We start from the raw sequence: 10,847 nt of genomic DNA on the forward strand, positions 1-10,847 counted from the left end.
CATAAATTGTTATGAGTCTAAAAAAATATAAGCATTATTCAAATAACATCCAGTTGAATATTTGCAATATATATTGTATAATAATACAGTCATCAATAACACGCCCAAAATGATGAGCTATTGGCTGTGGAAGAAGAAAAAAATGTCACGTGGAAGCTACACAAGAAGGTGTGCTGGTTCAGCAAAGTCTTGCCAGGTACATTTAAAATAGCTCCACTGTTTTGGGGACCCGATGGTGCATTCAATGTGGAGACTGACCTTCTCAGGGGGTACTATTTTTGGGCTCTGACATCGAAAAGTGACATCGGCTGCCAAAGCAACAAACAGCAGATGCTCGGCCGGCGGGGGTTCAATACAGGGATTTGTCCAACGGATGCTCCTTCTGTCGATGGTTTAATGGCCGAAGGCGGCCTTGGCGGGCATCCTGCCAGGCCTTCGCGAGCCTCCATGTGGCGGAGAGCCGTCGTTTGAGTCCGATGAGTTCTTAACCCTCGAGGGTATTTCCGAGTCATTGTGGCGTGTTCTTTATAGCACCAGAACTAGACCTGGGTCAGAATTCCGAATGGATCATCCAGTAGGTTCTATACATTGGGTCGATTACGAAAGAAAGTGACAACAAGACTCTTTATCAATATGGTTTCCACTTACTGATGATTAATATTTTTGGTAATAAACAATGATGTTGAGTGTCCCTTATGCTTACAGTGGACTTTTCTAATTACGGTCTATTGGCGCCATTGATTGACAGCTTGATAATTATCCTTTGTGCTAACATGGCAAAGCCCCTCCCCATCTGCCAATGCAGCCGACGCTAAAGATAGTCGCTAAAAATAGTGCCCTTAGCATCTACTACTTCCACCCCTTCTATTTTTCTTTTGGAGAATGATGATTACTTTGTGATTTAACTTCAGCGCAACTATGTGGCTCATTTTCAGTTGTTTGTTTTTCAGTTGAGATGATTGAAAAAAGTGCATCACTGCATCTTGGATGTTTATTTTGAGTCCTTTTTTTTTTTTTTTTTTGGGAGGCCCTGTTTGTCGTATCGTTTTGCAACTTCTATGCTTGTTTCAAGTTGGTTGGCCAGATGTTAAGTTCACTCCCTGTTAGTTTGTTGACTCAGCACCACAAGTTGAAGTCATCCACTTTCACTTTCGTCTGCTACACGGAACTGCGCCTAATAAATAGTCGTAACGGCGAGAGAATGTCCAGGCGCTTCTTGGAGCGTCTGCGCGGCGTACACACGCAACCCGTGGTCGCCGTCTTGATGTAACGCGTCCTGTCCCGTGGCGGGTAAGCGTTAGAAAAGCCTAGTTCCTGGGGGGCGGCGTGGGAGCGTCCTTGTGGTATGTCCTCGCTGCGGTACCACAGGCACGAGCAGATGGTCTGGAAGTGCAGCACCTCTCTGTAGACGTCTTTAGCTTTAGGCGTGGACGGCGCGGAGGCGGCGGGCGGTACCAGGCACGCCATCTCCGAAGCGGACTTGCCAACGTTCCTCGGGGCCCCTTGCCTCAGGGCGTCCCTTCGCTCGTCCTCGGCGTTCATAGTGAGGAACCTTAGCACCACCAAGTTGAGGAAGGCGCCGATAACCGTCAGGCCCGTCAAGATGTAAACGAAACAGAAGGCCACGTAGCGCGGTTCCTTCTGCAACGCGTCGTCCCGCTGCAACGCCACGTAGTCGCCGAAGCCGATGGTGGTGAGCGTGATGAAGCAATAATAGAAAGCGTGCAAGAAGCTCCAGCCCTCGCTACGAGAAAAAGCGGCTGCCCCCATGCACAGGGTGCCCACGCAGGAGAGAAAGCCCACCGCCACCATGTTGGCCATGGAGACCTCGGTGTGGCGTAAGGCCAGGCACTTCTTGACTCGGTGCAGCAGGTGGCGTACCAACGTGTTGATGCGCTCGCCCAGACTCTGGAACATGACGAGGGTGAGCGGGATGCCCAGTAGAGCGTAGAACATGCAGAAGACTTTTCCCGAGTCGGTACTCGGGGCTGCGTGGCCGTAGCCTGTGGGAAGTCGACACAAAACATATAGCTCGACTTAAAACTTGAAACCCGACCATGCAATTCCAAAACCCGGTTCACCCCCTCCCCCCCCCTTCTCCTCCTCACTTACCTATGGTGGTGATCACAGTGATGGCGAAGTAGAAGGAACCAGCGAAGCGCCACTGCACGCCCGCTTTGTGCGCGCGCAGCTGGGCGACAACCTGCTCCAGTTCGTCGAAGTTGACCCGGCTCAGGTTGAATTTACGCATCATATCTTGGCGCCGTACTTCCAGCCGTCGCTTGTGTCCACGCTCCTCACGGGACTCCAGTGTCTCGAAAACGGCGGCGCCCACCACCAGGTAGGTGAGGATGCTGACGATGAGCGCCAAAGTGCGGGCGTTTTGACGCTTCATGGTTGAGGAGGGGAGGGGGGACCGAGGGGAGGGCGAAGGGCTCTGCAATTCGGGGTGAGCGTCCGGGCAGCACCGCCGCCGCGCCACCGGAGCTCTCCTTCTTCTCCTTCTCTCTCCGATACACGTCACCGGACTGTTTGTCATCAGCGTCTATTTTGGTGGATGACACGTAGAGTGGGCAACCCCACACGAGGAGACGAAGAGGAAGAGGAGGAGGAGAGCAAGAGCAAATATTGACGCCGCAGGTTGTCTGACAAGTTGCGCGCTACTTACCGGATAGTCAAAGTCAATATTGAAGGACACTCCCTTTTGATTTTTCACAACAGCTAATGTTTGTATTTATTTTTTTATATTTGACTTTCATGCTTCTTAGTGGTTCAATTTGAGTCGTCGAATTTCCTTGCCGTGACGTAACCTTTAGTGCGCAACGTCCTGCTTGGTGCGCAACGTCCACTTTCAAAACATTCCAAAACGGCGCGCGATAGAGACAATCATTTGTTTCATTCAAAATGAAACACAATTTGAAATCATGAGTTCTGAAAAAATTCAGCAGTTTGAGTGAGTCAGGGTGTTGTTGTTGTTTTTTATTCCGGTAACAAAAGCAACGACAAATAAAAGAAGCTGGAACAAGTTTAATTTCAATGTGAGGAGATTCAAAAAATTAAGCTGTTCATAAAAATAAAATAAGAATTTCAATTCATTTTTTTTTTTTTTTTTTAGACACGCATGCACGCTCATAAGTGTGTGCGCTGTACAGTACGGCCGTTTTGAGTGCTTGGGTGAGTTTCGGCGTTACAAGGCCTCAAATTCGTCGATCCTCTGCTTGGTGTTTCCCATACGGATCTGCCTGAGCGTCTTGTACTTGTCTCGGCCGGCGCGCATGTTCTCGGCATGGAGAAGGTCACTGGCCGTCTTCTTGTTGTGGTCGCGGGATTCCTCCAGCTCGGAGCTCAGCGCCTGGAAGAGGTCAAAGAGCGTCAGGAGGTCAAGAGGACGACGAGCGAGGAACCTGTAACTCACCCTGAGCTTAGCCTGCAGGCGTTCGTTCTTCTCGGCCTCGGTGAGCCTGTCCTCTTCACGGCGGTGGTCGTTGATGCCCTGCGAGTGCAGCTCGGCGCTGTAGCTGCTGTTCTCCTCGCTGTGCTCGTGGTCGCTCTCGCTATCCGAGGAGGACGAGGCGGCCGCGGGGGCGGTCATCACGCTACGCAGCTCCTCCTGCGTCTTCATCAGGTTCTCCTCCACCTCTTTAGCCTGGGGACGGGGAACTTGGGCTTGAAGTTCTGCAATGAAGTCTTCGTCCTTCCCACAACTGTTGGTGTCTCACCTTGCAGTGCCACGTGTCCGCTTCCTCCTCCTTCACCCTCTTGGCCTCCTCCAGCAGCAGAATCTTGGCGCTGTACTCGGCCAGCTCGGTGGCCTTGAGAAAACAGACACGGGAAGGTTTCCAACTGCTGGCTGAAGGCAACCTAAAGTGACAGGAGCTAGCGGGAACTCACCAGTTGCTCCTGGCTCTTCATCTGCTCCTCAGCCTGCCTGGCCAGCTCCTCCTTGGCGATGATGGCTTCCATCCTCTCGGCTTCCAGCCGGGCCGCCTCCTGCTCCACTCTCCTCCGTTCCTCCTCCAGCCGCACGGCTCGGTCAAGCTGCTCCTGGAGCTCTGCGAGGTGCAATTATCGTTGACACGAGGGACTTTTTCCAAAACGGGAACGCACGAACCTCTCTCGGCTCTTTTGGTGGTCTCCTCGTATTGCTGGAGCTTGGTCATGAGGTCGCTCTTCTCCCGTTCCATCTGCTCCTTTTCGATCTCGATGGCTTCTCTTCGCTTCTTCTCGCTTTCCAGCAGGTCACGCTCCATCTTCCTCTGGAGCCGCTCCTCCCTCGCCTGGGCTTTCATCTGCTGCACCTCGATGGTGTCCGTCTTGCGGCGGCGCATGTAGAGTTCGTGGTTCCCCATGCACAGCTGCAGGATGCGTTTGTTGACGCGCAGGCGAGGCGCGTAGAAGATGAAGTCCTTAACGGGAAGACGACATTTAAGTCAGGTGATCACGTTGTGACGGTTCCTCCAGCGTCAAATACTTACAGGAGCTTTCTTGTCGATGGGCTTGATGCTGAACTTTTTATCGTTAAAGGAAATGTTCCTGATTTCACTCCAGGGAAATCCGATCTTAGGAGTCATTCTGAAATGAAAAAAAAAATACTATAAAACTGCTCAGGCCATCATAAGGTTGCACGTTGGGGTGTAGAGTCACAACAAATAGTTCAACGACCTCGCCAAACGAACGCAGTCGGCAAGAGGAGGTCGATAACCGTCTGTGCGATGACGGCGTTTGTGTGTGTGTTAGCGCGACAATTTGTCGACACACACAAAGGAACCCACTTGTCGTCCTTCTCGTAGATGTTAAGGCCCAGGGCGTCCACGCCCAACCACAAGTCGGTGCCTTTCTTGTTCTTGATCTCAAAGTAGTTGACGCCGTACATCTCCAGGTCCTGGGCGATCTTCAGGTACTCGATAATGGCCTCGTCCCTGCAAACGGGATGTCAAAATATTTTTGGGGAAATGAGTCATTTTAGGAACATGCATGACGTGATACCAAAAAATGGAGAGTTGACCTACTTGAGCATGCATCCGTGCTCCTCGTGCCAGACCTGGATCTTACCCTCCCATTGCTCCTTGGACAAGCTGTGCTGCTCCAGGATTCTGAGGGAGTTAACGGGTTAGGATTTGGTACGCTCGTGTTCTTCAAGCGTTCCCCGTATTCCCTAACCTGCGCGACAAGAGACGCTCCGAGGACATGTAGCCAGTGCGGTGCGTCGACTTCTTGTACTCGCCGTATTTGGCCTGGACGGCGTAGGAGGCCAGGAGCACGGCCGACTCGGCCGGGCAGTAGACGTCGTCGTTGAGGATGTCCTCCTTCACCTGGAGGTAGAAGAGCCGGCGCGTCACGTCCTGGATCAGCTCCTCCGCCACGTCCTCCGGGTAGTACTTGGCACGCAGTTTGAATTGCAGCGGCGTCTCCTTGCGCACGTTCTGCGACATCACCTGAGGACGGACGTAGACATTTGTCGTCTCCGTCGGCTTCCGAAATGATTACAAATGGTGAAATGATTTTGATACAGCAAAAAAAAATAAACAAAGAGGACCTTCTTGTCGATGTTGAGCCAGGTCAGGAAACCTTTTTCATCGACAAACTGAAGGCCAAAGTACCAAATCTCACGCAGTCCAATTGTCCTTGCCACCTAAAAAAAAAAACAATATATATAATATATAAATAATTTAATATTAGCCTCCCCTCAGCAGTTATAAAAAGTCATATTGTAGTCCATGTAAATTAATTTCTTTACAATCCATAATATTAATATTAATATCAGTATGAATAATAATAATGATAATAATAATAAATAAATTAATAATATTTTGGGATTTTTTCTGGATATTTTCTTTTATTGGAGACCTCCAAACCTGGTCAAAGAGCTGCTTCCCAGTAGTGTTGGGGTGGAAGGAAAACTCCAGCTCAGCATCCATGGTGGTGACGCGAACGTTGACCTGCAGAGGAAAGGTCGTTCGGTCATGTGACTTAGTGACACTCTTCGCCAATCGTCTTTTCATACGCGGCTCCCGATGTCAATATTCAAATCGGGCGGCTTCCTCAAAGGCCAAAACACACAAGTCATTGACCTCAACTTTGAATATTGATGAAAATCAAGAAAAACGGTGTACTTATTTGCCTTTTAACTCGGAAGTTGATTACTCATATGCCATAATTTCTCGTTATCTCATTCGACTTTGGACTGCGGTCACTGAGCGAAAATAGCGCAGCGGAAGCTAATAACAACCCGCCGCTATTTGTGTTAGCCTCTTTTTCCTTTCTCCTCTCCTTTTACTTGTGTCACAAAGTAAGGAGTTTAAAAACACTTACAAATAACAAATAATGAAGATAAGAAAGATCATGTGATTAACCCCGCCTCCGTTTGGCTTACACAATGATTTTATGAACTTGCACGCCCCAGGCAGGCTGTCATAAAGATAAACCCAGTGGAAGTTGGGCAACAAAAAGTGGAACTCTTTCCATCTTCACCTCAGCTCTGCATATATACCTTTAGATTCCTTCGAGTTAATCATTCCCAAAAAAAAAAAATCCATCTTTAAGCGACATTTTATCCAAGGTGATTAATTCCTGCAAGGTGACTCATAACTTGACATGAACGTGACCTCTTGGGCAAGACATTCTCTCCGAGGAGCGTCACAATGAATAAATATCTAAGCGAAACTTATGGTTAACTATTTGATTTTATCGAATGTGACAAATGAGTGACAAAACTATTTGACATTCACAAATTGTATACAGACTGGAAAGTGTGTGGCAAGCGGTCAAGTCCTACTTGAGGTTAATAAGTAAAAAAAAAACAAGAAGGGGGGAAAAAAATGCTTGAGCACAGAGCAAACTTTTTTTTTGTTGTATTTGAATTAATAATATAATTTGAATTATAAAAGTTCCGTTCTTACCGTTTTGGGCATCTTGGCGGCGGTGATGGTTGTCCGGTAGTAGAAGAAGGAAGTCGGGTGTTTCCCGGGAGGACTGAGGAAGCAACGGAGCGTCCACCTGCTAAAGAAGAAGGCTGGGTTGTGGTTAGTTGGCTCGCCCCCAATGTAGGAGGGTTAGGGCGTGTAGCCTTTGAACCGCGGGGCCTCTGACGTAGCGCCTTTGACTTAGTTACCATCGCGCAAACAAGTGGGAGACGTCCGCCCAAAACGTAGCTCGGAAGGTGACCTTCGATCAGAGCTGCGGTACGTAAACCTGACGAGCTGATTATATGTGCTGAAGCTTCACAATGACGGACGCTTATCGAGGGATAACGTCTCTCGTCAGTAAATCTGCTGAGTATGGGAAATTCAAACAAAATGAATGACAATTTAAAGAACTTGTTTATTCAATCAATATCATATGAGCATCAACCTAACAATGCCAAAGTAGAAAGATGAGATGAGGTCAAAATTCATCTTTGATGTGAAAGTGCGGCTGGTCCTCGGGCTTGAACTCCTCGTTGGGACTCCCGTCTCGGTTGAGGATGCGTGCGGCCGTGTAGCCCACGATGGGGTACTTGGCTTTGTACGTGCCCTCGAAGATGCTTTCCAAGGATTGAAGCTGCTCTGTCGTCAGGCCCGACTGATGAAGAAAAAGATGAGATATATTTTGTCTAAGGGTGGGGTGCAAACTGAGTCTCGCTCCTAAGTGCTGTTGTCTGAGTCATGAAGTGCTAACAAATATTGAATAAAGCCTCCTTGGCAGAGGTGAGCAAAACTGGACAATGGAGCAACAATGGGTGAAGTTGTGCAACTCACAATATCCGATGTCAGGTCTTGTACTTCGAGTGACATTTTGGCCACGGCTCGAGTGGAGTCTTTACCCACCAGACCATTGTATGGAGCGTTTTTGCCGTAAAACTCTGAAACAAGAGAAAATTCAACATGTTTCGGTTTCTTCCCTACTTCAAAGTTATTCTAATGAATGAAAACACAATATCAAGAAAGTAAACCAAAAATTGAAAACAAATATTCATGCCTTGCAGAATCTCCAGCTTTCAAAGTAGTATCAGTCGTATAATATTTCAGTTTTTTTTTGGAACATACAATTTCAAAAAATATTCAGAAAAGAGACAAAAGCTTTTGGAAAAAAAAGTCCAATAAATAAATACATAAATGACTTAGATTTTTTTTTTATTAGTATTTGGTATTGTTTTTCTTTTCTTCTTTTTGCAAACTAACCTTTTATAAATAACGAAAAATATGACAAGATGTATGTTTTATTGGACTGTGACGTGATATAAAAACGGAGTCCTTCCAGTGTGGACTTTTCCACACCTTTTCCTTTGGTGACATCGAACACCACCCCTTTTATCGCCATGTAGATGGGCTCGCCCTCCTGTGACAGTGACATACATTTGAGTGGCTGGAGATTTTCTTATTCCTTTGCTCATTTAAGTTGTACGTACGCGGTTGCCATCGTACCGCCGAAGCTCCTCCTCGGTGAATAACCTGACGGGTTTGGTAGAGCCTTTGTACTTTAACTTGTCTGCTAATGACAAATGTAATAGCGCCATAAGCAGTACGAAAACGGAGTTTGTTGCTGTTGCCATGGCGATTGTTTGTTTGTTTCCTTTGGCCGGATCCGGAAATACTTCACTTCCTGTTTGCTTCTATATATGGTCAATATTGCGTTCACAGGTCATGAAAATGTAGGAAATGTGAGTACTTCTTTACGAAGTGGTCAATATCGTAATCTTCGATATTTTACTTTCTTAGCTTTTCAAATATAAGTGTAATTATTGTAAATAGGCGTATGAACATGACAGACATTAACAGTACTATTTTACAATAGTATTCAATCAATTTTCAAAAGTATTCAACAAGGACATATCAGCCTGAAAGTCAAGACATTATTTTATTACTGTTGAAAGATCAAATGGACAAATACAATCCATGACATCTGGATTTCAGTTGACAACAATAAATATATTAAAGCATTTTCAGTGACATGTCTCCAGTGCCAAGTCACCATCCTGAAAACGTAACTGAATAACAATCGAGGCGTGTGGTGTCAAACGTTCGGATTCCTCTTATACAGCTCGTAGGCAAACTCCTCGGTGTGCGCATAGTCTTTGCTGACGCCAATGTAGTCGATCTCCAGCTGGAAGGGACCGTCCGCTTTGTCTCCCAGGGTAAATCCTATCGTGTTAATCTATACGACAAGAGAAATGTTTTTACCACATAGTATGTTCATATTGGTCATGACTGTGATCTATTGTGATAAATAGTAACGAATACCTTGTCCAGCCAGAGAGGATGCTGATCATCCTGAATTCTTCCACGATGTGTGAGGAAAAACTTGGAAAAGGGAATCTGCAACGAAAGATACATTTTTTTTTAATACTACAAATGACATCTGAGCTATTGCTTATATTTCCAGCCATCACCTACCTTAACTTCCTGCCAGTAGGGGCCTCCTCGGGTGTACAGGAAGTAGTTATAAATGTCGTCTTTCTGGTGAGAGAAGTATGTCTCGGTACCGATGTTGATCATCCAAGGCCGGCCATCGCCGCGCACACGCAGATGAAGAGTGTTGAAGCTACTCCAGTCGTGATGCTTTTTTCGGTCAAACGCCGCCTTAGGGGAGGTTGGAGATGTAAGTGCAGAATACTAATAATGACACTTTCTAGTTTTGCACAAAGTAGGAAAAACAAAAGGCGCTAACCAGTGGCTGCTTGGAGCGCATGCTGCAGTAGCCGCTGTAGCGCGTCTCTCCGTCCCTTGGGGGCGTCGATCTCAGCGTCCCATATAGAAAACAAGTGGTATTGTTTCTCCCTAGCTTCAAGTAGACCTCACTCTGACCTCCTATCTCACGATCCGACGACACCGTCCACTGTTTCAGACTCTCAGGCCCCCGGAACTCCCAAACTACCCGATTCTGCTCCAGCATGTGTTCCAAAATGGGCTTCCCCTCGGGGCCGACAAAGCGTTCAAAGAATTCCCTTTTCAGCAGCGTCAAGTGCTTGCGGATGCCGTCCAAGCCTTTTGAGAAGCTGAAGTCGATCTTCTGCCATGGAAGCTTGTTGTCTCTGGGCTTGCCAGGCCGCCTGTACTCGCCCTGGGTGACGCTTCGGCTGAGCAAGGGACAGAAATGGTGCTGATGGTGAAGGCATCTCAGGAGCCTCATCGAAGGAGGTCGAAGGATGATTGACATTGTGTTAGCGATGTGGACAGTTTACTGCTGGGAAGAGAAACAAATAAGTTGAGGGTGCAATAGCATACATATACATAGCATGCAAATATTCTCGAAAGTTTGACAAATGTAAAATTGCTGCACTGAAAAATAAGGAAATTTTACATGAACAAATTGATCCAATAAAAATTCCGTCATATATAAACATGATGACTAGCTTACAATATTTGTTCCGATTTGACATTATATTGTACTGACCATTCTGAAGCTTGTATAACACAGGATTACGCGTGTCAGGTTGTCTTTTGATTATTTTAAATCATTTTTGTACGTCCATGAGCCATTCCTCAAATTATATAAATACCGGATAATTTAAAACGAACAAATAAAGCTCGTGAAATTCAAAAGGGACGATGAAAAGGTTCGGTGACTTCGATAGAATGACAACTTGTGTGCACCACCTACTTGTGTCCGGAAGGATGCATTCATCAAAGGCAAGAGTTCCTGCGTCCATGTATATGGCTTATTCAGGACATAAATTCATCAAATTAACGACCTAATACACTTTAAAAAATTATAGTTATTTTTCTGATGTTGGGCTACATTGGTAAACGCTTATGTGGACGACATGCGCGGGGGAAAGATTTGTGTTCGGAATTAGGTCACGCAAAACGTGCAAAACTCCATTCTCGCGATAACTGTGACGTCCCATTGGCGCGCATGCCCGATGGCGC

The 10,847-nt window shown here is 46.7% G+C and overlaps 4 protein-coding genes across 8 annotated transcripts; all 4 read right to left on the minus strand.

Annotated features, from left to right (window-relative positions):
• Positions 1-58: 58 nt before the first annotated feature.
• Positions 59-2,410, minus strand: kcnk3b (potassium channel, subfamily K, member 3b). The gene is made up of 2 exons (XM_085932044.1): positions 2,113-2,410; positions 59-2,003 (listed from the first exon to the last, which is right to left on the minus strand). Exons 1-2 carry the CDS (start codon positions 2,393-2,395, stop codon positions 1,159-1,161), a joined length of 1,128 nt encoding a protein of 375 aa, XP_085788170.1. The 5' UTR covers positions 2,396-2,410; the 3' UTR covers positions 59-1,158.
• Positions 2,411-2,951: 541 nt separating this feature from the next.
• Positions 2,952-7,026, minus strand: ezra (ezrin a). Of its 2 annotated transcripts, XM_085931527.1 has the most exons (12): positions 6,900-7,026; positions 5,856-5,939; positions 5,537-5,632; positions 5,161-5,435; positions 5,010-5,093; positions 4,773-4,919; positions 4,476-4,572; positions 4,112-4,406; positions 3,892-4,052; positions 3,720-3,812; positions 3,416-3,646; positions 2,955-3,352 (listed from the first exon to the last, which is right to left on the minus strand). In XM_085931527.1, the coding sequence occupies exons 1-12, from the start codon at positions 6,909-6,911 to the stop codon at positions 3,188-3,190; spliced, it is 1,740 nt and encodes a 579-aa protein (XP_085787653.1). In that variant the 5' UTR covers positions 6,912-7,026; the 3' UTR covers positions 2,955-3,187. The 2 variants fall into 2 exon arrangements, with proteins under 2 accessions (XP_085787654.1, XP_085787653.1); XM_085931528.1 differs by having other exon boundaries at positions 2,952-3,646; positions 6,900-7,024.
• A 298-nt stretch (positions 7,027-7,324) lies between these two features.
• Positions 7,325-8,536, minus strand: nenf (neudesin neurotrophic factor). Its single transcript, XM_085932237.1, has 4 exons — positions 8,387-8,536; positions 8,256-8,316; positions 7,737-7,840; positions 7,325-7,560 (listed from the first exon to the last, which is right to left on the minus strand). The coding sequence occupies exons 1-4, from the start codon at positions 8,528-8,530 to the stop codon at positions 7,384-7,386; spliced, it is 486 nt and encodes a 161-aa protein (XP_085788363.1). The 5' UTR covers positions 8,531-8,536; the 3' UTR covers positions 7,325-7,383.
• Positions 8,537-8,821: 285 nt separating this feature from the next.
• Positions 8,822-10,830, minus strand: ndufaf1 (NADH:ubiquinone oxidoreductase complex assembly factor 1). Of its 4 annotated transcripts, none has more exons than XM_085932256.1 (5): positions 10,579-10,830; positions 9,646-10,158; positions 9,372-9,557; positions 9,219-9,293; positions 8,822-9,132 (listed from the first exon to the last, which is right to left on the minus strand). In XM_085932256.1, exons 2-5 carry the CDS (start codon positions 10,132-10,134, stop codon positions 8,992-8,994), a joined length of 891 nt encoding a protein of 296 aa, XP_085788382.1. In that variant the 5' UTR covers positions 10,135-10,158; positions 10,579-10,830; the 3' UTR covers positions 8,822-8,991. The 4 variants fall into 4 exon arrangements, with proteins under 4 accessions (XP_085788382.1, XP_085788381.1, XP_085788380.1 ...); XM_085932255.1 differs by having other exon boundaries at positions 9,646-10,161; XM_085932254.1 differs by lacking the exon at positions 10,579-10,830 and adding an exon at positions 10,372-10,572.
• Between the last annotated feature and the right edge of the window lie 17 nt (positions 10,831-10,847).

Source organism: Syngnathus leptorhynchus, chromosome 15 (assembly GCF_054491065.1).
Source record: "Syngnathus leptorhynchus isolate UIUO chromosome 15, UIUO_Slep, whole genome shotgun sequence".
Lineage (NCBI taxonomy): Eukaryota > Metazoa > Chordata > Actinopteri > Syngnathiformes > Syngnathidae > Syngnathus > Syngnathus leptorhynchus.

Coding starts and splice junctions, on each gene's coding strand:
- kcnk3b (XM_085932044.1), bottom strand. CDS start 2,395: ATGAAGCGTCAAAACGCCCGCACTTTGGCGCTCATCGTCAGCATCCTC. Junction 2,004..2,112: donor CACTGTGATCACCACCATAG/GTAAGTGAGGAG, acceptor GACTTCCCACAG/GCTACGGCCACGCAGCCCCG.
- ezra (XM_085931528.1), bottom strand. Junction 4,920..5,009: donor GAGCACGGATGCATGCTCAA/GTAGGTCAACTC, acceptor TCCCGTTTGCAG/GGACGAGGCCATTATCGAGT. Junction 3,647..3,719: donor CGGACACGTGGCACTGCAAG/GTGAGACACCAA, acceptor CCCCGTCCCCAG/GCTAAAGAGGTGGAGGAGAA.
- nenf (XM_085932237.1), bottom strand. CDS start 8,530: ATGGCAACAGCAACAAACTCCGTTTTCGTACTGCTTATGGCGCTATTA. Junction 7,841..8,255: donor CGATGTCACCAAAGGAAAAG/GTGTGGAAAAGT, acceptor CTCTTGTTTCAG/AGTTTTACGGCAAAAACGCT. Junction 7,561..7,736: donor AAGACCTGACATCGGATATT/GTGAGTTGCACA, acceptor TTTCTTCATCAG/TCGGGCCTGACGACAGAGCA.
- ndufaf1 (XM_085932256.1), bottom strand. CDS start 10,134: ATGTCAATCATCCTTCGACCTCCTTCGATGAGGCTCCTGAGATGCCTT. Junction 9,558..9,645: donor TGCGCTCCAAGCAGCCACTG/GTTAGCGCCTTT, acceptor ACCTCCCCTAAG/GCGGCGTTTGACCGAAAAAA. Junction 9,294..9,371: donor CCTACTGGCAGGAAGTTAAG/GTAGGTGATGGC, acceptor CTTTCGTTGCAG/ATTCCCTTTTCCAAGTTTTT.